Source organism: Pimephales promelas, chromosome 8, assembly GCF_988280905.1.
Source record: "Pimephales promelas chromosome 8, fPimPro1.hap1.1, whole genome shotgun sequence".
In the NCBI taxonomy this organism is placed as follows: domain Eukaryota; kingdom Metazoa; phylum Chordata; class Actinopteri; order Cypriniformes; family Leuciscidae; genus Pimephales; species Pimephales promelas.
In genome coordinates this window covers 22,788,064-22,810,536 of record NC_142776.1, presented here as the reverse complement: position 1 = coordinate 22,810,536, position 22,473 = coordinate 22,788,064, and the positions used below count along the sequence as shown (strand labels likewise).

Here is a 22,473-nt window from a genome sequence, read left to right as displayed (position 1 = left end):
TTTCAAAAAGATTTAAAGGTACAATATGTAAGAATTTTGTAATAAAATATCCAAAAATCAGTTGCACATCACCAAAGACGTTTAATTTCAGAGAAATCAAATTCCAATGTTAAAAATAAACTTGTCGCCTGTCAATGACATAATATTCGTGTTATCCCTAGTTTCCGCTTATACTGCCATTGTAACCATGGCGACAGACGTGGACAATTCCGTTGCATCTAGCGGCACGTGCGCTGTTGTCGTTTCGTTCAATCATTATGCGCCATGGCAAACAGACTTAGGGACAAAAGGAGAACTAAAACAAGAATCAATATCAGACTGCCGCTTTCGAGATGACAAGAACTCCACGTCCGCGACTAACTTCGACTTGACAGAGCTCTTGCATGTACTTTCTTAGACAGGTGAGCAAATGTACAGAAAACTAAACAATGTTATATAGCTCAACATGATGACATGTTCTATGTTGATCTCGCTCACTGCTAGTCTCATACAGCCAACAAACACATAGAATAACATTATAACTTTCACCACACTCAAATGCAGTTTAGTGTGATAGTCATAGACCAAGAAAAACAACGTGTTGTTACCTCAAAAGTTTCATTCGTCTAATAAACTGACCTGTGTAAATAATTCAGCACTTGCAGGTAGTTCGATGGAATGAAATGTCCTTATTCCTTTATATCCGCGGGACTCGCGTGTGGTGCTGATATATGTCTCTCATTAGCAATCATGCCCTACTTTATCCCGCAGTCATGTTAAAAACATCAATGTATTCCTCATCCATAAACATTATTAGATTCATCAGCTTAACAACAAGGTCCATAATTCCGCTGGAATATTGAGTCATCAACCTACGCCTTTATTATTGTAAGAGGTTAGTGAAAAAAATTACATATTGTAACTTTAACATTGGTTAAATGAGACTTGGACATTCAAATTCAAACTGCAGTGTAACATACTTGATCTGAAGAAGAAAAAAAACAGGTTCACAGTTCTGAACCAGTGCTGTATTTAAGCTTCATGTCTATTTCAACTCTATTTCTCTCTAGACCTCACTCCTGAGATGGGAAAAAAAATTTTTAAATAAGCCAGGCACCCCCAGAACCTACCCACCACACAGTCATCTCAATCGACCCCAATCTGCCATGACTATATGTGAAACACTGTTCTGATACTTTCTTAACGGAAATCGCATATTATTCAGCAGTGCCTTTTATCCATAGACATCCATCTTGTCCTGATACATACCCGCCTCTATGGCATTATTGGAATGTGGGTTAGGAAATGCAAACACAAGTCTAGAGGGAAGAAAAAGAGGGCAGTTTTTTAAGAGAAGTAGATGCCCAAAAAGTGGGACAAGCTCCAAGTTGGGGTCTTGCTTTTAGTAACATCACTGCATCCGAGCAGCATGGGGGAAGACTGAGTGGATTTGCCCATATGCAGATATTCAAGGTGGAATCCCTTGCCCTATTTTAACACTGAAAAATGGTCCTGAAAAACTTAACTAAAATTAGACCACTGTATAAAAAAAAAAAAAAATTGCCAGCTGCTTGTGACACAATGGTCTATTTAGTGCTTGGACCAATGAAAAACTACTATTGTCTCAACCTGGGGTTGCATTTCCCATACAACACTACCATAGTATGATGCATCTTTGAAAAAAATCAACTAGCTAATCACTGTTTGCCAAAACCATATTGTTGCAAATTGGTCGTTCAATGACGTTGGTTAATTATGTCACGCAGGTGGTGGAGTATTAACTCATTTTAATGAACCTGTTTAAGAGCGAATTAATGCTAGATATTTTGCTACAAAATACAGACCTGGCATCCGAAGACGAAGATATTTATAATTATCTTCGTAATTAAAGAAGATATTTATAATTTGACGGAACTTTCGACCATAGTTGGCTAACGATTGCTGTATTTAAGCTTCATATGTATTTCAACTCTATTTCTCTCTAGACCTCACTCCTGAGATGGGAAACATTTTTTTTAAATAAGCCAGGCACCCCCAGAACCTACCCACCACACAGTCATCTCAATCGACCCCAATCTGCCATGACTATATGTGAAACACTGTTCTGATACTTTCTTAACGGAAATCGCATATTATTCAGCAGTGCCTTTTATCCATAGACATCCATCTTGTCCTGATACATACCCGCCTCTATGGCATTATTGGAATGTTTGCCACTGTTTGCCAAAACCATATTGTTGCAAATTGGTCGTTCAATGACGTTGGTTAATTATGTCACGCAGGTGGTGGAGTATTAACTCATTTTAATGAACCTGTTTAAGAGCGAATTAATGCTAGATATTTTGCTACAAAATACAGACCTGGCATCCGAAGACTATTTATAATTTGACGGAACTTTCGACCATAGTTGGCTAATGATGCTTTTGTGAAATGCACCCCAGCCTAGCAGAAAATAAAAATGTATTGTTGAGCCCTGGCGTATATTAGACAGAAGAGAAGTGTGCTACTACTACTGACACTTTGGTTAAGGGGACCACAGAAACCCTGTGCACAGAATTCTTTGCCTTGTTCCGAACAACTCAAAGTTCAAACTCAACTCTCAGCGGCCCACAAAGCAAGTGAAATTGAAAGGTGAGTTTGAACTCAGAGCCACTGCTGGGAGAGAAAGGGACAGACGGGGAGTAGTTCTTGAGATGTCATTACACCGCTGAGTGCTTCAGTGACTCGGCTTCAGGCTCACTGTGGGGCCAGCTTGCCTGGATAATGAGCTGCTCGACTGGCTCAATGCTCTCTCACTCTGCGCTGGTCCGTCCGAGCCGAGCTAACGTCAGTAAAACCGAATAAATGCAGTGAGATCCCTCACAAAGCTATTCAACCAAGGAGGACAGCTCTCGGAAAACTTGACAGCAGTGAAAAAACGAATGCTAGACAGGCTTTACACAGACGACGTCCTCTGCAATACAATGTCACTGCCTAGAGCAGGGTGAACCTTGAGAGGTGCACGGCTGTTAGAAATGCAGTTTGATGGATGTTGTGTAGGATCTCAAGGAGTGGAAGAGCCCCGCGCCTGCTCCTTGTGCCCCTTCTGTCTCGGGTCTAGCCGTGCGGCTGTAAAGCTGTCAGCTCTTGTCTGTTTATCGGGCAGAAAACAGAGGCCCAGAGCTCAGCAAACACAGCACTTTATTATAGACACTTCACCTTGAATACCTTCGGGAGAGCTCTGTAACACGGCTGCACATCCCAGAGCTGCCAAAACAACTGCGTTCACTCCACAATACTAAGCATTATTTGCATGATAAATGCGTAATCAGCATAATTTGGGATTATGAAGTCTGGCACATTCACCTCGGCTGAACCACGCAGAGCAGGTGTTTACTGAAAGCCCAAATGTGTGGCCCTTCAAACAAAAGACAAACATTCTATTGGACAATAAAAGTCTGAACATTAATTAAAAGAATTCTATGATTTTACCACCCCAAAACAAGTTTTATTTATAAACCGCTATATTTGCCAAGAAACACGGGCCCATTTGAGAGCCTTTGACCCAATTATACTACCAATAAGGATTTGCATTGTAGGGACCAGCTTTTCAGGCCAGAGCATTTTTGTAAAAAAAAAAAAAAAAAATCAGAACAGGACATTTTTTGCTCCAAACACACAATTATATTTTGCCAATCTCAATTCCAGACTTGCACACAAATTGCATTGCAATAATTTCCCAAAATATAATTTGTGTGAAAATATTACAAACTCTGTAAACATGATGTTAACACAGGCCAGAGATGAGACGCGCTGAAGACGGGCGCAAAGAAAAGAACAGACACACCAGCAGAGCAAAGACTGAATATTGAATTGATGGTGGGGGTTTATATGAATGCATCTCTGAAGGAAACTGACTGTCAAAAGAAAAGCATTTTCTTTTCCCCTTACCTCCGTATGAAGTAGTGTTCATTACAGCACTGCACTCAGAAAAAAAAGGTACAAAAGCTGTCACTGGGGTGGTACCTTTTCAAAAGGTACATATTTGTACCATTAAGGTACCAATATGCACCCTTTAGGTACAAAAGTGTACCTTTTGAAAAGGTACCGCCCCAGTGACAGCTTTTGTACCTTTTTTCTGAGAGTGTGCTTCCCGCGGTACCCAAAGAAATTGCTGATGTTCCATAAGCGCCACCTACTGTCAGAGAGCGAATTTGCATTTTCATTCAGTCCATCTGCTGTTTTTGTTGTGTGCAAGTGGCTTATGTTACATAATTTCCCAAATCTTAAATCAGACCTTTCAGTTATTCAAGTTCATCAATCAAATTGTCAAATTTATACAATGACGGACAGATGATCAACAGTAACGTAATCATCCACGTCACCAAAGAGTGCTTGGGTTGAATTCATTTACAACAATTGTCGAGTTCTAATCCCAAATGGAGAACTTCGTATATGCTTCGTATACTCTTTCTCTCAAAAATGATGATCGTGTTAGTAAGTACTCAGTCAGTGTCTCCTTAAATTCTTTTTAAAAGACCGACAAAGATCATGTACACTCATCTTATTCATCTACTACTTCCAGTGTGCGTGCGGTTGAGTTCTGTTGAAAACTATGCCTTGCTCAAACATACATCACCTACTTCGTTGCTCTGATTGGTTGTAGGTCTATCCAATTGATTGCAGAGGCATTTTATTTCCTGGTTCAGTTGAAACACGCCCCATAATCACAGCCCATTGGAGAAGTATCAGACTCACATTCTGACAAGAATCTGAGTATGACGAGGTCAGACAAACTTCCTATTATTATCAATGTTGAAAACAGTCGTCCTGCTTAATATTTTTGTGGAAATCGTAATTTTTTTTTTCGGATTCACTGATGAATAAAAACAGCATTTATTTTGTAACATTAGAAATGTATTTACTGTTTATCACTTGAAAGTGGCCTTGCAGAATAAAAGTTTTAATTTCATTAGTGTATATTCTGATATTTTGATGAATTTACTTTTCATCCAGCAACAAAATTAATCTTAAAGGGATAGTTCAGCCAAAAATTAAAGCTCTGTCGTCAGTTATACACCATCATGCAGTTCTGAAAACTGCTCTTACAAAATTATTGTATCACTTTAGGTTAGTTAGGTTAAACTTCTGGAGTTGTATGGATTACTTTTATATGTCTTTTATGGAGATTGAAACCTTTGGAACCCATTGACTTTCACTATATGAACAAAAAAAAGAACACTGAAACACTCTCAAAGTATGATTATGTGAGTATGGAACAGCATCGGGGTGGCTACATGATGACAGAATTTTTTTATGGGAGTGAAATATTCTTTTAACCAAGAAGTTTTTTAAACATTGAAGCTGGTTTCTAGATGGACCAAGCAGACCATCTTGGACTAGCAACAAACAGGCTTTGATGTTCCAAAATAGCTTAAGCTATATTTTCCAGCAGGGATGTTGTAAAATTAATTCAAAATAGAGAACGTAATTGATTACAACTTCATATACCATTCCAATAAATGCAGTATAATAAGTGCTTCCTCTCCCTGCACTTTTCCTACTGATATCCACAGGGCAGACAGGAATGAGACATGAGATCATCACATCCACTTTGACTTGTGCTTAAACCTGGGAGATGAAGAAAGAGCTGACATCTGCTGTGAGCAGAATTAAAATAGTTTCTGCCTCTTGTCTCTCTAGAAAACATCATTGCCCTCCCTCCTCCCAGCTGTCCCCACTGCAAAACCTAAAATTAAACTTTCAAAGCACATTGCTACTGCTCATCCAGAACTGAAGCAGCCAGAACTTCATTACACTCAAATACCAGATAAAAATACAAATAAAGCAACAACAAAAACTATGGGTCACTTGGTTCCCTGAAATAACCGTGTTTATGTGTTTTGGGGGCGGAGTAATGAAGGTAGAGGTGTGTTTGTTTGGGTTGATTTCAAATATCAACAGTGTTTCTAAGAAATCACTTACTGCACCTTTAAAAGTAACCTTTAGTATAAAAAAGCAACATGTTTCTGGTTCGGTGTTGATGAATGAACCTTACTGAACCTACTGTTGGGGATGTGGATGTACATAAAAGACAAGGAAAAAAGACAGGTTTTACTGCTCGAATTAGAAGCACAAATCCTTAAAAAAACAAAAAACAAATAGAGCACACATTTTGTTTTCGTTACCCATCAAAAAAGAAGACGGCTGTCTGTTTCTTGGCAGTTCTCTCTTGAGATGACTATAATTAAAGCAGGAAGCCAGCTGTAGGTCCTTTATGAGAAAGCTCTCACTGTGAACGTTCAAACTGGACAAGTACAACAGCCATGAGCAAATGCTTGGTTTTCAATCAACACCTCAAAATCAATTTTCCAAAAATGCAGTTAAGGAGTAGCTTTTGAACCAGAAAAACTAGATTCAGATTCTGTTTGAGTAGTCTATCAATAATGTAGACTAAAACGCTTTTGAAGAGGTTTGAAAATTGGCTATACCGCTTACTCTCAAAAAGATTTAGTACAAATGCATTTTAGTTGGACAGCAAATAGACTGTAATACTTTTTAAATGTTACTATAAATGTTTCATACTTTAATGCAAGAACTTTATTCAGAATCTGTTCTGATAGGGTACAATTAACTTGATTTTGTGTTGGGAAAAAAAAACACATTTAAATAGAATTTTGGGTGAACTTCTGTATCCTTTAGGTTTGCATTAAAGAAAAAACAAAAACAACTGCTGTGTGCCAATTCGCATACTACTCGTTCTGAATAGTAGGGGAGCGAGGGCACAAACTAAACATGGAGTTAAATGTAACACAGTCCTTTTACATGTTTCCGCTTATTTTCTCTCGATGCCAGAAGACAGTCTCCAGCTGATTTGTGTAAAATTTTGAGAAGATTTCACGATACTGGAGATACTGGACAAAGAGTGTTTTGACACCATGCAAGTAAATTTTTTCATCATACGTTTTTTTTCCGGTTTCTGAGTTGGGCGTGTATGTCACCAAATCTAACTTTATATTACTTTAATCACCGTCTTGTTGGCTAAAACATAGCACCGTTCTGAAACCTGTCAGCAACTGTTAGCTAGGCTTAAAATATTGTTTTACGCAACAGGGTTAGTTGTAGCACAGTGTTACAACTTAAGTCACCAGTGTACAACGATAATGAAATGAAAACAGGGAGCCTCACAACTTTTCAGGTTTGAGTATTTTTTTTTATATTTATTTTGCCACATTTAACTTTGTTGGACTTTCACAAACATTGCTGGAATTTAAATGTCAAAGTATGATTTTTTCACATTCGTTTACTATGCATTGATCACTTGTTTATTTATTAAGAATATAGCATGTTTTTCATGCAATAAACCCTTTCAAATGTGATTTTAAGCTTGCTTTTATTAATATTACTACTACTATTATTATTATTATTAATACTACCTTAATTTTGCATGCAGCTGCCACATACAAAAATAATTCAATTGCAATTACAATATTTGATGATTTTATTTATTTATTGCAAAACTGTACAACCCTTTCCTATATCTCTATCCATTATATTGATCCTGATCCATAATATAAGGATGATTGGATGAGGGATGGATATATATATATATATATATATATATATATACACAGATGCACAAACAATATCAAACTATGCAGATAAAATAGTACTGAATTATGTGTTAAAAGTAACCCCCTTGTCTGTTACAATTAACCCCGCATATGGGGTAAGTTGTAGCATTTGCACTTCTGTCACTTTCAATGCAACAGAACGAAAATGGTAGGACATAAAAAAAACTTTAAGCGTTCATTTGTAGCAGAGATAGGTGTGTTGCTTGTGTAAAAAAAAAAAAAAAAAGATTATTATTATAGAAGATTATTCTAACTTCATTATTTTTTTAAATAATTGAGCAAAAACCAAAATGTGTTGTGCCCGCTCTCCCCTATTCAAATCGTGTTGAAATGAGTATTCCAAAGGACACCTGGAGAGTCTACTTTTTCAGGTTAGAATCTGAAGTGCAGATCCATTTAAAAAAGGCTTTTAAAAAAAGTGTAACAAAAATATGTGCAAGACCGATGGTTAAGTAGAGAGTTCTGCTTAAATAAAGGAGTTTGAGTGATTAATAATCAGTATCTAACCTGATGAAAAGATATATTCAATTGTATCCCCATTTTATTAAAAAAAGTTTGGTCATTATTATTAACTATTAAATCCATAAACATATAACGAAAGTTCTCCGCATGAAGGAGCCACAACTGGCAGATCAACGTGCTACTTCTCTCTCCGAAAAGGTATGGAAAATAAATTAAATTGAATGTGGAGGATTTTAACTGCGACAAGATGATTGACAGGGCAATTTACACAGTGACATGTCGCATAACCAAGCAACAGAGCTGCCTGTTAAAGTTGGAAAATATATTAAATACATGTCCCAAAACTTGCCTATTCAGCTACACATTAAAAAGATGTGTTTTTTCCTTCACAAAAACAGTACTTTTAGGGCATAGAAGTGTACAGGTGAATTGAGATGCAGCAACTGTTACTTTGTTTTGAATAAATCGGCGGTTCAACACAGACACCCTGAAGCTTGACGACCTATCTTGTTGCTCATATTTGTTGTAGGGTAATTTTGCATGCTTAAAATTGAGTGTGATTGGACTATGAAGAATTCCATACAAAAGCATAGCTTGTCGTCTCCCTGGTTTTACTTCGCTTCCTTCCCTTTTTTCCTCGTACATGCCCTTGTTACATCATATGCACTCGGGGCAACCGCATTGTAAGACATTTTACACTCTTCAGTAGGATTCCCTCTGCTGCTCTAATGGCTTATCAACAAAGAGGTAGAGGGTGATCAATTTTAGCATGCATTACGTAACGAATTGCTAATGAATGAATCTCACTGAGAGCATGTGGAACTGCTGGTCACAAAAGGAGCTTCATGGTTAACTGACTAAATGAAAAGTGCTCAGTTATATAAGTCAATATGTAAAAGGATCCCAATGCCCAATGCAGATCTTCAAAATAAAACATCAGACTGCTCCTTGTAATAGTTGAGCTAAACAGCAGTGATTTCCATTTTAGAGCAGAATTAGCATCTTTCTGCTAATTAGACCGATTATTTTAAGGCATGACTAAATTTCTGTATATACCAGTAGAAATGTGTGGAAAACTAAGGGTGTAACGATACCCTTTGTCATGACTCAATAGATATCACGATACTGAACTCACGATTTGATATTATTGTGATTCTCCAAGACGTATGGTAAAAGGTTAACAAAAAATTAACTTAAAACATCAAAATGCTATATTTGTTATTAAATTGGGTGTGGAAATCTAACAGTCTCATCCCAAGAATTCATATAACTGACGTCTTGGGACGTCTTTTGACCATACGTCAATATCCGCCTTTTTAGGGCCCCCTTAAACGTCGGTAGATGATGATCCCGGGCCGTCATACAACTGACGCTTTACCTTTAACGTCAGTTAGGTGACGGGGTAGGTTTAGGTCTGGGGTAGAGTTGGGATCCGATAACCTCATCTACCGACGTTTAAGGGGGCACTAAAAAGGCGGTATGGTCAAAAGACGTCCCAAAACGTCAGTTATATGACGTCTTGGGATGAGACTGCGCAGGGAAATCAATAAGCTTGGACTTGGTGCTGGTTTCCCAATGCACAGGACAATGGTAACTAAATAAAAATAAATAATAAAATATATTCATGATTCTGAAGCTGAAAAAAAAAGATTTATTTTAGATGAATATGCTTGCACTCTGTCCCTAAATGGATATATTTAAAATAATGCAGGCCACTTTTTAATTGTAACAAGATAATTGGCATTTTTAGGACCCACTAATATTTCCCCATTGTATATTATACATTACATTTAACATTACATATGGTAGGTTAATGTAGTACTTACACTAAAACTCTGTAAACTTTATTTATTTATTTTTTTGTTACTATTGACTATTTATAGTAACTATTTGGGTGAACTACATATTTTCACCATCCACAATACATATTGTGACACGATATATTGTTACACCCCTAGTCTTAACCGATAAAGATTCAGCAATAAGATGTATGTATATTTGTGACACAGATTTAAAAATCAGGAATGACAGGTTGTTATATAGAAAATAAATTAGCATATATTATATTATATAATTTAAAAAGGCAGGCTGCAATATTATAGCTGAATCTCAGTACAAAAAAAAAAACCTCATACAAATAACAAATAAATGCAGAGAGGATTAATTATTTACCTTAATTTTCTGTTATTCTTTCATAGTTTCACTAATCACTGGGTCTTAGCCATGCATGTACAATTTAGTTTATTAGTAAGTAATGGCTGTTAAGAGCAGCTCTGTTGTAAAGCATAATTTCATACCATTTGCCATTTAAATCTTCACAGCAATTTCCATTTAAGAACACATTAGCGGTTGATGACAAAAACGGCAGGTGGGGATGGTGAGAGGAATAGGGATTACACTAAAACCTAATAAACAGCTCTGCAGGCTAAGAGAAAACAAGCTGTCTGGAGCATACCAAACATGCTTCCTCTACAATCGACATCCCTGAGAGAGAAGGAATTTGTATGACATAAGACATCCATCTGCTGACCTTCACATCAGGTCTACTAACCGCTATAGCTGCCAACAAGCTCGGAAATTAACACAAGAGTATCTGATGATCTGTAGCTGCTCCAAAATTTATAAAGAGGGAAACAAGAAAAGAAGCACAATTTGAGCATATAAAGAATCAATGATTGAATGAGAGACAGGCTATTTCATTGATCACACTCCGAATGCTGGAACATTGGAAACGAAAGAAAGTCCAGAAAGACTCAGATTAATCACACAATCAACTGGCAGTAAGTACTGTGTGATTTTAGAGCGTGTGTTAGACCTCATTTATACTCTAGACTTCTGTGTGTTAGACCTCATTTATACTCTATTTCAATAGAAAAATTGGCATTTGCAATATCACTGGGAAAGTAATTCAAACTGGAGCCAGTCCGATATATCGGCAGGCCGATATTATCGGCCGATATTAGGCATTTTCCAAACTATCGGTATCGTCAGTTATACTGGCCGATAAATGACTATTTAAAAAATAAAATAAAAACAGACGAAACACGCTTGAACCATGAATGTCATGAGTGTTGGAGCTGTATAGTTTGTCCACCAGAGGGCACTCTACACAGTACCTGTTGGCAACACTCGTTGAGTTGGTCATGAGACATACATTGCTTGAATAACAATTAAAAGAAGATCAGCATCAGTTCTCTTAACTCAAATAAGCATGACAAAATATGTGACTATCATGTCCAGTTTTGCTGCTGTTAAATAAGCCGAGTGAAGCGGAATTAGCTAGTAATAATTACGGTGCGTTGTTACAGTGTAGTTGACTGACTGTCCTTTTAACTTTTGACAATGTGACTGAAGTATTTGTTTAATAGCGCGTGACAGTTATAGCAATGAGACGTATCACTCCTTGGCCTGTTATATTGAAAATGTGTGTTTTACAATTTGCAGTATGACGCAATCCATTGCTAAATTGTGGCTCATCATAGACTAGCTAACCACAAAGCTAGCTAATACCACTATCATCAGTCTGTTCCGTTTCTTTTTAAAATGCATTATCATATTATTTTAGTTAAAACTCATGTTAGGTTCTAAACTCATGTTAACTAATGTTAGGGAAATCTGTTAATGTTTTGTAGTGCGTTTATAAAAATAAAAATCGGCAGATATATCGGAATATCGTATTTCAAAACAAACAAATATTTGTATCGGTATCGGCCTTCAAAATCCTTTATCGGTCGGGCTCTAATTTAAACTGAAGTGAGAAAGGTTAGAATTTAAATTAGCCATGTAGAAAACAAATATTTACATAGATGTTTCGCTGATGACCAATTTTATAGTTAGTATTGTTTTAAAAACTTTGTTGTTGTTGTTGTTGTTGCTAAAAGCAACCAGAATTTCAAGTTAATTTCTATTATGCCATTTTAAATGTTTACATCCATCCAGGATCAAAAAAAACATTTACTTTTTCAACTCCATTGACTTGCCTTGGGACGAAAACTATGATAAAACATGTTGGAAAGCATCTTTTGCAGCGGTTTTTGTGTGAGCATATCAGTGAACACCCCAGACCACTCATTGAGTTTCATGTCTTTGTAAACTAAAGTTTAATGCGTTTTATGAAGGATTGTTCCAGTGGGGGTGGGGGGGGATGGGACCATCAGCATGTGTTCAAATTTCAATCTTAACCGTTCCATTTAATCAGAAACGGGCTTTAAGTGTAAAATACCGAACTTGTCCTTTAAAACAACAGTTTTTCAATAACAGAAGAATATGTAAAAGTATGGTACTTGGGGTAAAAGGTGCACCTGCTGTTGGGGCGAAAGGCCCATAGCATGGCTAGTTTCAGATGGAAAATATCACATACCAAGTTGAGTGTTCATCAGAGATAATCATCAAATTAAAAAAAAAAAAAAATATATATATATATATATATATATATATATACATATATATATATATATATATGATAATAATTTTTTGTTACCACTGTAAAGCAATTTTTTCTGCAATCATACTCTATGAGAGTAAAAATCTTTTCATTTTTAATTATTATTTTTTTAAGGTGTGCCTTTAGCACCGTTGTACCCTATATGAAAAAGCATTATAGGGGTACGTTCAATTTCAATGCCCTTTTCCCATTTTCCACGTAAAAATTTTCAATGAATGTGGGAAGAAAAAGAAAACAAAAACGGTGCTCTGATTCATGTACACACAAAATGTGGGTTTAGTGTCGGTCAAATGCAGTTTCCAACTGCTTTTGTTCATTAATAACTTGCAAAGCACTGTTTTGTGAACCTATGTATAATGTGAACAATGTAATCTGTGCTGATAAAGACGCCATTTCAAAAGATATACCTCAGAAGTTCACACATCCTAGAACAAAAAAATCAGCTAGGAAAACTGAAACGTCTGCACTGAAATAATCAAATCAATGAATGATACACATTCAGGGTAAGCAGAACAAAGCCGATTACAAAATCCCTAAAATAAAAGAGCAAACTTACACATCACACATGAAAAAACTGAAGCAACTTTCTGTGTGAGAAGCACATCCCAGCAGGATTACATCAATGCTATGCAGAGCACAGATTAGCTCAGGAACTTCATCTGACAAATGCACAGTAAAGCAAATAATTTGAAGAGGGATGCATGTGAGCTTTAATTATCAATGTGGAATCCTGTGTCTCCTACAGGCTTCACTCACATAGCTGACTTTAATCAGGCATCTATAGAGCTGCGTGACAGCATGGGAAGAGGTGCTGTATTATTTAAACAATCTTCAGCCCCCTTACAGCAAACCTACTGTAATTTTTATCTCTTCAGCACTATACTAACCCACCAGATACCAAGAAGCTAATGCAATTTTCAAAACAGATGTCAATAGCTCAACTCAAATTCAAGACCCATGTTTAAGGCAAATTCTTCTCAGGGATTTTGTTTAAAACTATATCCCTAGTGTCTTTTTCATCACTAAACCAAAAGTACAGTACTCAAGCAATTTTGTCACAATGATTCTACAGCTACATAAATGAGCAATGAATTTGGTAATGCAGTACTGTTCAAAAGAAATGAATCATTTTACTCAAAAAGGGTGCAATACATTTAACAAAAGTGACAGTTAAAACATTACAATTTTTACTGTTTTCAATGTTGATAAGAATCGTTTCTTGGAAATCAAATCAGCATATTAGAATGATTTCTGAATGATCATGTACTGAAGACTGGAGTAATGTAGAAATTAACAAGGGTTGTTCATTGGTAGATCATGATATAGTCTTACTGTAAGGAGTTACTGTTGAGTCTTGAAATGCTTTGCGTTCACTGTAAGCTCATGTTTATTAATTCATTATTGTGCAATACACTGCAAAATTAAACTAATACTCATACATCAGTTGTATATAAACAATCGAAACATCCATTGCCGTGTTTCTGCTATGCTCAAACGGCATGGGGTCATCTCTGGGCTTGCCGAGGATTGACGGTCATTAGGAGTTAACAAGGGCTTCCCCAAGCCCTCTGATCTCACGCTTAGAAGAATAGAAGGTTCAGCTATAATGACAGGAAGCTTTAAAGGACTGATCAGTCGGTGTAGGCGCAAAGTAACAAGCCGTAATCCTCTTCGCTCTGTGTAAGTTGCGATGCTTGGTAGATGGAGACCACGAGGACTAACCATTCAGTCGTGAAATAACGGGGGGGGAAAAAACAAGCTTCTTCCCCACAACCCATTCGCATAGTAGATATAATTGGGATGCAGGCTAAGATACCCAGAGGACCAGGCAGTTACGCAACTAAAATAACTTGCTATCCCGCTCTGAACTAGACGAGCAGAAAATGACCCAAAAGGAATCCTTTGCCCGAGCTTTACTCTTGATTAGGAATGAACACTTCGATTGGGCTGTGTTTAATTGGCTTCAAGCTGAAATCAGTTCGTTTCAGCAAACAGAAGCCTAGAAGTCCCTCAGGATTTCTTTCCCAGACGCATGTGGTTCGTGCACCACAGTGGCGGAATGGAACACGCATGCAAGCTAAGTAGTCTGATATTGGAAGAGCGTCGGGTTGAGATCCCTACAGCTCTTTAATTTGCCATCATCAGACGTCTTATACAATTGGAGAGTCTGTGAGACTTCCAACCTAATAGGATCACATGCAATGGAATGGACCACTGCCATGAGGGTGTTACCTGCAGCATATGTTCAGATCTTAACCCACTAAAGGTGTCATCAACAAAATGATCTTCAGTGTGAGAAGACAATTAAGCAGCTCAGAGTCCAGGGACCATTTAAGCAACTAAGTTTAAGCAACTGTCACTCATGCATCTTTCTGACAAATCTATCAAAACAATACCCTACCTTGCATCCAAACATAAGTGAGATGGTGCTGTTGGTGCATGCTACTTTACAGTGGCACAACATTGGCGAAAAGCAATCCAAGTTTTTGATGCTGGGAGACATTCTGCGCCGGGGCACTTCAATCCATCAGGCGATTGAGGTGCCCGCCAATTGCTTCCACTAGCTCTGCCAGCTGCCTGCTCTTGACGGGCACCCTCATCTCTCGGCTCGGTCCATGGAAAGGGGAGCAAAAGCGAAAGCGGCGACGTGATGCCTTCATCCAGCGAGCCCTTGTCAGTTGAGTCCACCGCTCTTCCGTCCTATCGCTTCGCTTGACTAGACTCAATCAGTCCGACAGATTAAAGCGGTCCTGAAGAGAGCAGTACTTGCGGGAGCTCTGGAGGAGCCATGCTGCCTGCCGTGACCAGGGGGTGTTGCGGTGGGAGAAGGAGGAGGAGCAGGAGGAGGGTTAAAGGGCAGCGGAGTGCACGGGGTCTCGTGTCACAACGCAAGGGACTCTCCGCGATCCATCAGCGCTGCTGCGCTTCCACCTGCTGCAAAGGAACTGCTGCCATGATCAGGAGGAAAGAGGAGCAGGCTCGGACGGTCTCTCACTCAACTACCCAAACAAGACACACCGAGCGGTGCGAGCGAGAGAGAGAGAGGAGAGGTAAGCAGACTGGAGGGGGAGGGGCGAGCAATAGCATCAAGCTTATTACACAGTTCACTAGAGAGAAACTGAAGAGTTTTTAAAACGAAGGTTGCAGCATTCAGACCAGGGAAGAGGATCAAAATGACCATTTGGAGGGACACAAATTGCTTTCTCAACAAATTTTCAATCACAAGGAAGGAGTACAGAGAAGGAAAGATACTTTACTGAATCAAAAGGCAGCTAGTACGACCTCTGATGTGAAGTTATGAAATCTGATCTCAAACAGCAATATGTCAGTTAAAAATCCAATAATCTGAAACCAATGACACAAGGAATTCATCATACACAAGGATGCTTCATGCATTCCCATGGTGGATAAATAACTAGAACCAATTGTTTTCTTGAGTTAAATAAAGTTCTAAAAAATGTACTTGTGAATTGAGAAAATGTTTTCATATTTTCTCTGTCTGTAGCCTAATATGAGTAATGAGTAATATTCCGTGCCTGCATCACTATACTGTGTTCTGGACAAATAATAATAATAAAAAAAACTTAAGGCATCCTAGATGCTAATATTCCCACCGAGGTAAAAAAAAGTTAAGAAATACACGTCAAATACAAGTCGTGACCAAAGAATTACTGAGGTGCTTGGTTTAAAGAGAGTGTGACAACCCTAAAAGCCTGCATGATAACGGGGAAATATTGAATTCAGATTTTTCTGATAAAAATTGCAATTTCAAAGACTGCAAAATCTAATAATAATAATTATTTTAAGTATTAGTATTATTATTCATATCATTATGATGATGATTATTAAACAAAATAAAACAGGAGAATTTCAGAAAAATAATAATTTTATTTACAATTTTTATTTTGGTAGAAACCGAAATAAGCACTCGTTACAAGTTCGGGAGGATGGTTGGTGCATGTTGCGTTCCCAATTGCACATTATAAGCAATCCAAAACTCAAGATGCATAAATAACTTTACTTGGAACAGAGAAGCTCTGAAACACCTTATCATGAGCTAGCGTACAAGAGAACATAGTGTACCTGTTCACTCTGAAACATGCAGCACATATATTTATTTAATTAAATTGCAGCTTTTGAGGTTGGATAAATTGCACTAAACCATACTGCGATATTGGTTTTATTCCAATTAATTTAGACAACCTTTTTGGCTGATAATGCACATCAAAGATATCAAACCAAAGGCAAAGCCGAATTTCATGGACATGTTGCTAGAAAAAAGAAAATCATGTCCTATCTTTAAAAAAAAAGAATGGCTAATAGTTTAAAAGATACCATTGAATCTTAATTTTGAAAATTATGAAGCATTGGTATAGCAGCCTGTAATAAATGGGAGTGTGATCGTTTCTCCTCTGCCCCTCCTCCCTCCTGCCACACTACATCATTTGAACTGTTACATCATCAGAGTGCAGGGAGGCATGTAGATCCCAGACTACTACAGCACAAACACACACTCACTTAACCTCTCTATTATAAACAAAATCTGCATGTGTTGCAGGACACGACAGCTTCATCTGGCAACTGGAGGAAAAATCAGTCAAATCAACCTCTTCATTATACAGCAAAATGAAGTAGTAGTAATCCTTTTTTTCATGCAATGTGACCACCTGAAAACTGGGAACTAAACAGGATGCATTAATGTGTTCACAGAATTCCACTCATATTCAGTCAGGGTCATATTCTTCAGAACATTAAATGTGTGCATGTATGATCATTAAATAAAAGGCATCAGTGAAAGGTCATTGCTTGTTAATGGCTAAAACATCGTAAATATAAGACATAGCTAAAATATTTCTGTGTTTTTTTTTATGCATTAAGAGCAGAAACACTATACATCATCCAATCCTATCTTCAATAAAGTGATTTAATCTGGCAGCGTGACATCGGTGATATATACAATGACTTTTGGAGGAGTTCCGATCCAGAAAAATTATTCATCCAAGGCTGAGGCTTATTATTAACTTCTAAATCAATCCCACCCGCTGAGAGAGTTTCAAGGAGAAAAGGACGACGTGTACGTAAATCCATAAACTTGGCTTAGTGTTGAAGCATTTCTTCAAGCGAAAGTTTGTGTATTGCTGTGTGCTCAGCAGTTTCTGTGAGAACAATGAGGACGTTTCCCTATGAATTGTGTACGCAGGCTGATGCTAATCATTTGACTGCTTTGCAGAAGCTCTCAGAGAATATCTAGATGGTAGACTGCTGAATTCCCATGATACCATCAAAGAATCAGATACCAGTAAGACTGAAACAGTGTGTGCCGAGAACCATGACTATGAAGCGGTGAGAAACTCGTCTCTCATTGGCCAGGTGAGTCTTTGTTCCAAGAACTTCCAACATCATTCATTTATGCTGAAATCGGTCTTTTAGTACCTGGATGCCATAAAGAGAAAAGCCTATGTGAGGTTTATGGGTTTAAGGTTTAGACAGATATGGTAATATATCATATGGTCCCATTGCTCTGAAAATTCAGAGATTATTTAAAGGTGAAGGTGACATTTTACAAAGTGTCCATCATTATAATGAGTCTATTATGTTATAATATACAATTATAAATATGTATTTATTTAAATAGTCACTTTGAAATGATTTAAACAAATAAATGGCATGTTAATAAATGTTAAACACATTATTTATACTGTACGAATAAAGTGTTAATTCCAACATGAACACTGTTTTAGCTAAAGAGGGCCGACATTAGATTAAGTTTAATCAGTAGGATTAAGTTTAATTACCGTAGGAGTTTTAATTGTGTATTTATTTTGGTTTGGTTTAGTTTGTTTTGGAGTATCTGCACTCTCTGGATTTAAGTGTTATGATGACACACAGTGGTCAGAAATTAGTGATTTCTGACCACTGTGTGTCATCATAACACTTAAATCCAGAGAGTCTGTCACTAACAGAGAAAAAAGGAAGAGGAATAGAAATTTGCTCAAACAATGTAACAAATCTAAATATCATGGACATTGCACATGAATATTGTAATTCTACAGTTCCATGGTATTTCTATATAATACTCAGTGAGACAGTAAGTACTTTTCTTTGGTAAGGAATCCAGGTGACAGGCCATTTGTCTTCTCTATCATATCCTAACAAAGAATATCTGGAGGAGCTGAAGTGATGAAACCAGTCTGAAACAATCCAATTATATTACAGCTTTGACATTAATGAAACGGAAAACAGAGAGATTTAATACAAAAGTACTCATAAATCATTTATAGCATTGAGCTGGACAAGGAGCATGTAAATATTTAAGACAGAGTAGGGATGTGCAAAATTACATATTTTCAAAATCAATTAGTCAGAGAGTTGCCGGAACGACAAGTCGATTAATCAGTCTCCTGGAGGCTCAGTCTGCATAATTAGGCTGGAGTGTGTGGTGGAGTTCACCATCTTACAAAACATTTACATGATGGTTCTTGCTTAAAAAAAACCTATACTGAGCGCAACACAACGGAACAGAACAGAACTCAGGGTCTCAAAACTCATTTTAAAAGTTTACACAGTCTTTAACACAACAGCATGGGATGCTCAAACAAGTTTATAAATGACCATATGCAACAACAACAAAATGATACATACAGACGACTGGTAATACTTTGCAATAAGCCTCTGTGTGTAAGATTATTCAATTTGTTAGTTTTTAATAAAATTAAATGACATTATAATACTTCACCCGTATTTTTTAATGTATATTATGGTATTATATGGATTTAGCAATAATTATTTTAACATTTCAAGTTGTATGAATGAACTACCATCCCTGTATTATGAATATGTAAACATCAAATAATATTTTTTTTAAAACAGTAAATAACTATAAAATAATTTTGATTAATAAATTTTTCATTACAGTGTTAGATAAACTTAAATAAAATAAATATATTGCTTTGACAACAAGTTGAAAAATTTAAATAAAATATTTGATATATATATAAAAAAATTATTTATATTATTTTATATATATATATATATATATATATAAAAATAAAATGCTAGACATTTAGAAAAAAAAATTATATTCATAAAAAAGCCACAAAATTACTAAAACTTTAAAATTAAAAATATAAAAATAAACCAATGCAAAATATTATTTCAGTGAATAAAAACTAGTATTTCAGTGATACTAAAAATAACAATGGTTTATATGTAAAATAATAACACTATATTTTTTGATGTCTTTGGAAAAATGTAACACCATAAATAAAATAAATAAAAAAGTGTGCTAGAAAAGCATTAAGACACTAAAATCGATCATGGAGAACATTTGTACCAACTCAACAGTCTCATTATTAACCTCAAGGGTAGACCATCTGTCAACTACATTCAAAACAAGACTGCAGCTCAGCAAGCAGCTAGATGTGCAGAAACCAACTCTCAAAACAGTACATTTAAATCAACTTACAGAAGGACAGAAAGACATCCTGTTGCCAAACCGTGTTAAAAAAAATAATAATAACAAATCTGCACTTAATAATGAATACAGTATATACAGCTGTTAAAAATAGGTACTCTGATGGCACGTGCACTGTAGCATTTGACACTGGCTGCAGGGATGCGTTCTCAACAGGAAATCATTAAGATTGACAGCTCATCAGGCTTCTTAGAATAACTCAGCCGGACTTAAGCCTGTTAACACTCCGGTACGGGATAGACCTCGCAGGGGAAATGCCTCACGGGTTCATTTAAGGCCATCTAACTGGAAACATCAAGAGGGCACCGCAAATTAAATGTTGCATTTTTAGGAACGTAGATGTAAATAGTGGTCTGTCTTTCATGACAAAAACTAGATTATTCGGTCCAGCAAGAATTTGGTGTCTCATGCCCTCTCTTCTTTGATTTACAGCCCACAGCAAGTTATAGAGAATGTTTAGGCCCTGTCTGCATGACTGACTCTTCCACATGGACGGTCCCACCCTCCCCGATCTGCAATCTGTCACAGAGACAAACTGTTGCTTCTTCACAGCCACGTGGGAGCTCTCTGGGATAGCCCTGGTAACCTATGGCGACAGCTCTGGAGGTATCACTGATATAAAGGCCTCTTTCTTTCCTATAATGCACAAAGAGCTTCAGTTTCACTTCTGGAAGATGAGGAACTCCCCTCTGTGGTCAAAATGTGAAGGACAGAATCATTTTGACGATATACTTGTTTCTCACCGTTTATCAATTAACATGTGCCATACTTTTTTATGATGGCTTCAATAATTCTGCAAATGGCAGAAACCGTGCATCTTCTTAAAAAAAAAAAATCACATTGAGAAGATAATGAACAAAACCTTCCAATTTTCCAAAAAGTAAAGCCAACACAGGAAAAATGCAAAAAACAGCCTTGATAATACATTAACAACAATAACAGTTATTATTATATAAATCAATAAAATTAATTAAATTATAATAAGAAGAAAACGTCTCGGTTTATGACTATAACCCTTGTTCCCGGAGAAGGGAACGAGACATAAGTTCCCTCGAAAGGGAACTGTACTAGTTAAAATGATTTACTTTGACCAAGGCTGTATCTCAATACTTGTTCTACACTATAGATCAAAAAATACTCTTGGATTGACTACAAAACTACACTAGTGTTCAGGGACAGGCATTAAACTGGTTTAGATCGCACTTATCAGACCGTTACCATTTTGTCTGTTTAAATGGGGAAAAATCAAAGATAACGTCAGTAGACTACGGAGTGCCGTTAGGCCCCCTATGTTAGGCCTCTGCTATTCTCAATAAATAGGCTATGCTGCCACTTGGTAATAATATAAGAAAACATGGAATTAATTTACTTATTGGTCAAAAAAACTACCCACAAACAAACTCTCTTACAATACAACTTTAATTTAGAAGGATGTCCAGTTACTTTATCCACTACAGTAAAAGAGCAGGGTGTACAAGACATCAACTTGTTTTTCGAAAATCATACTTCATATGTTACAAGAATAGCCTTTTTATACCTTAGAAAAATTGCTAATATACTGTACATAACACGCTATCTGTTTCTGAAGCAGAAAAGTTAGTTCATGCATTCATGACCTCGAGACTAGATTACTGTAATGCTTTATTAGCTGGTTATCCTGCATCCTCAATAAACAAGCTACAGTTAGAGCAAAATGCAGCTGCAAGAGTTGATGTTTAACCATTCACATAATGGCCTTTTATACAACTGTTGAATCAGATCGAATGCATTAATATTATGAACAGCAGCTATGCTAAGTATTTCCCATGCTTTTCTGCTGTTATCTGCAGGTAAATAGCGTTCGTCAGTTCCAGTTTGTATCCAGCCTCTCACAGAGACTTCAGATGCCCTAACATCAGTGATAAGATGACTAAACGTATGTATGTTTGTTGTGTGTTTTTTTATTATATATGGTCTTGGAGTTCTGTAGAGTATGAGGTATTTATGTTCTGCAGAACAGGAACCTGCTGAAAATCAGTTTTATACTGAGTCAGACCCGATTGTCGACTTTAATCTTTTCCTGTTTAAATAAATATATAAATAAATTTTTTTTTTTAAAAAGCCTGTGAAGAGACGACTCGACGCTGGAGATATGTTATGTCCTAAATTAATACATGATTAATTAACTAACTGTATTTTTTCTATGAGGATCCAATTTCTGAAATGCACTTTCTGTAAAGATGCTTTGAAACAATATGTTTTGTGAAAAGCGCTATACAAATAAATTTGACTTGAATTTAATTGAATTCACAATGTCAGTTCATGCAGCAACACATGATATTGTGTACCGCCATTCTTGAATTTAGAGCAGCTTCTGAAATCAGAAAGATTCAGATTTTGTTTACAAACTTGATCAGAACACAACTAGTGTTTTTCCACCACCAAAAACTATTTCCTAGTTTCAGATAGAGCAGACAGGGCAGTGTTAAATTACTTTGACACTCACAGATGAGAATATAACC

At 36.7% G+C, this 22,473-nt stretch overlaps 2 protein-coding genes across 21 annotated transcripts in view; one reads left to right on the top strand and one right to left on the bottom strand.

The window, feature by feature from the left end:
- LOC148978102 (uncharacterized) overlaps positions 1-22,252 on the top strand; it is a 39,994-nt gene extending 17,742 nt beyond the window's left edge. Inside the window, exons 1-5 of one of the 3 annotated variants that reach the window (XR_016169499.1) lie at positions 15,469-15,548; positions 17,057-17,572; positions 17,729-17,868; positions 20,405-20,578; positions 21,802-22,252. Coding sequence is in view for 2 of the 3 variants with exons in the window: in XM_089134186.1 (XP_088990312.1) it covers positions 15,287-15,548; positions 17,729-17,868; positions 20,405-20,548 (546 nt within the window). In the remaining variant the exon portion in view is untranslated. Of the gene's footprint in view, positions 1-15,286; positions 15,549-17,056; positions 17,573-17,728; positions 17,869-20,404; positions 20,579-21,801 lie in introns of those variants that run through there. The other 2 variants (XM_089134186.1, XM_089134187.1) reach the window with 2 other exon arrangements.
- Positions 1-22,473, bottom strand: part of dlg1a (discs large MAGUK scaffold protein 1a) — a 137,640-nt gene that overhangs the window by 93,258 nt on the left and 21,909 nt on the right. The window contains exon 1 of one of the 18 annotated variants that reach the window (XM_089134177.1): positions 14,900-15,103. The exons of 16 other annotated variants lie outside the window; for them this stretch is intronic. In XM_089134177.1, the coding sequence (XP_088990303.1) occupies positions 14,900-15,001 (102 nt within the window). In that variant the 5' untranslated portion in view covers positions 15,002-15,103. Of the gene's footprint in view, positions 1-14,899; positions 15,104-22,473 lie in introns of those variants that run through there. One more of the 18 variants, XM_089134179.1, reaches the window with a different exon arrangement.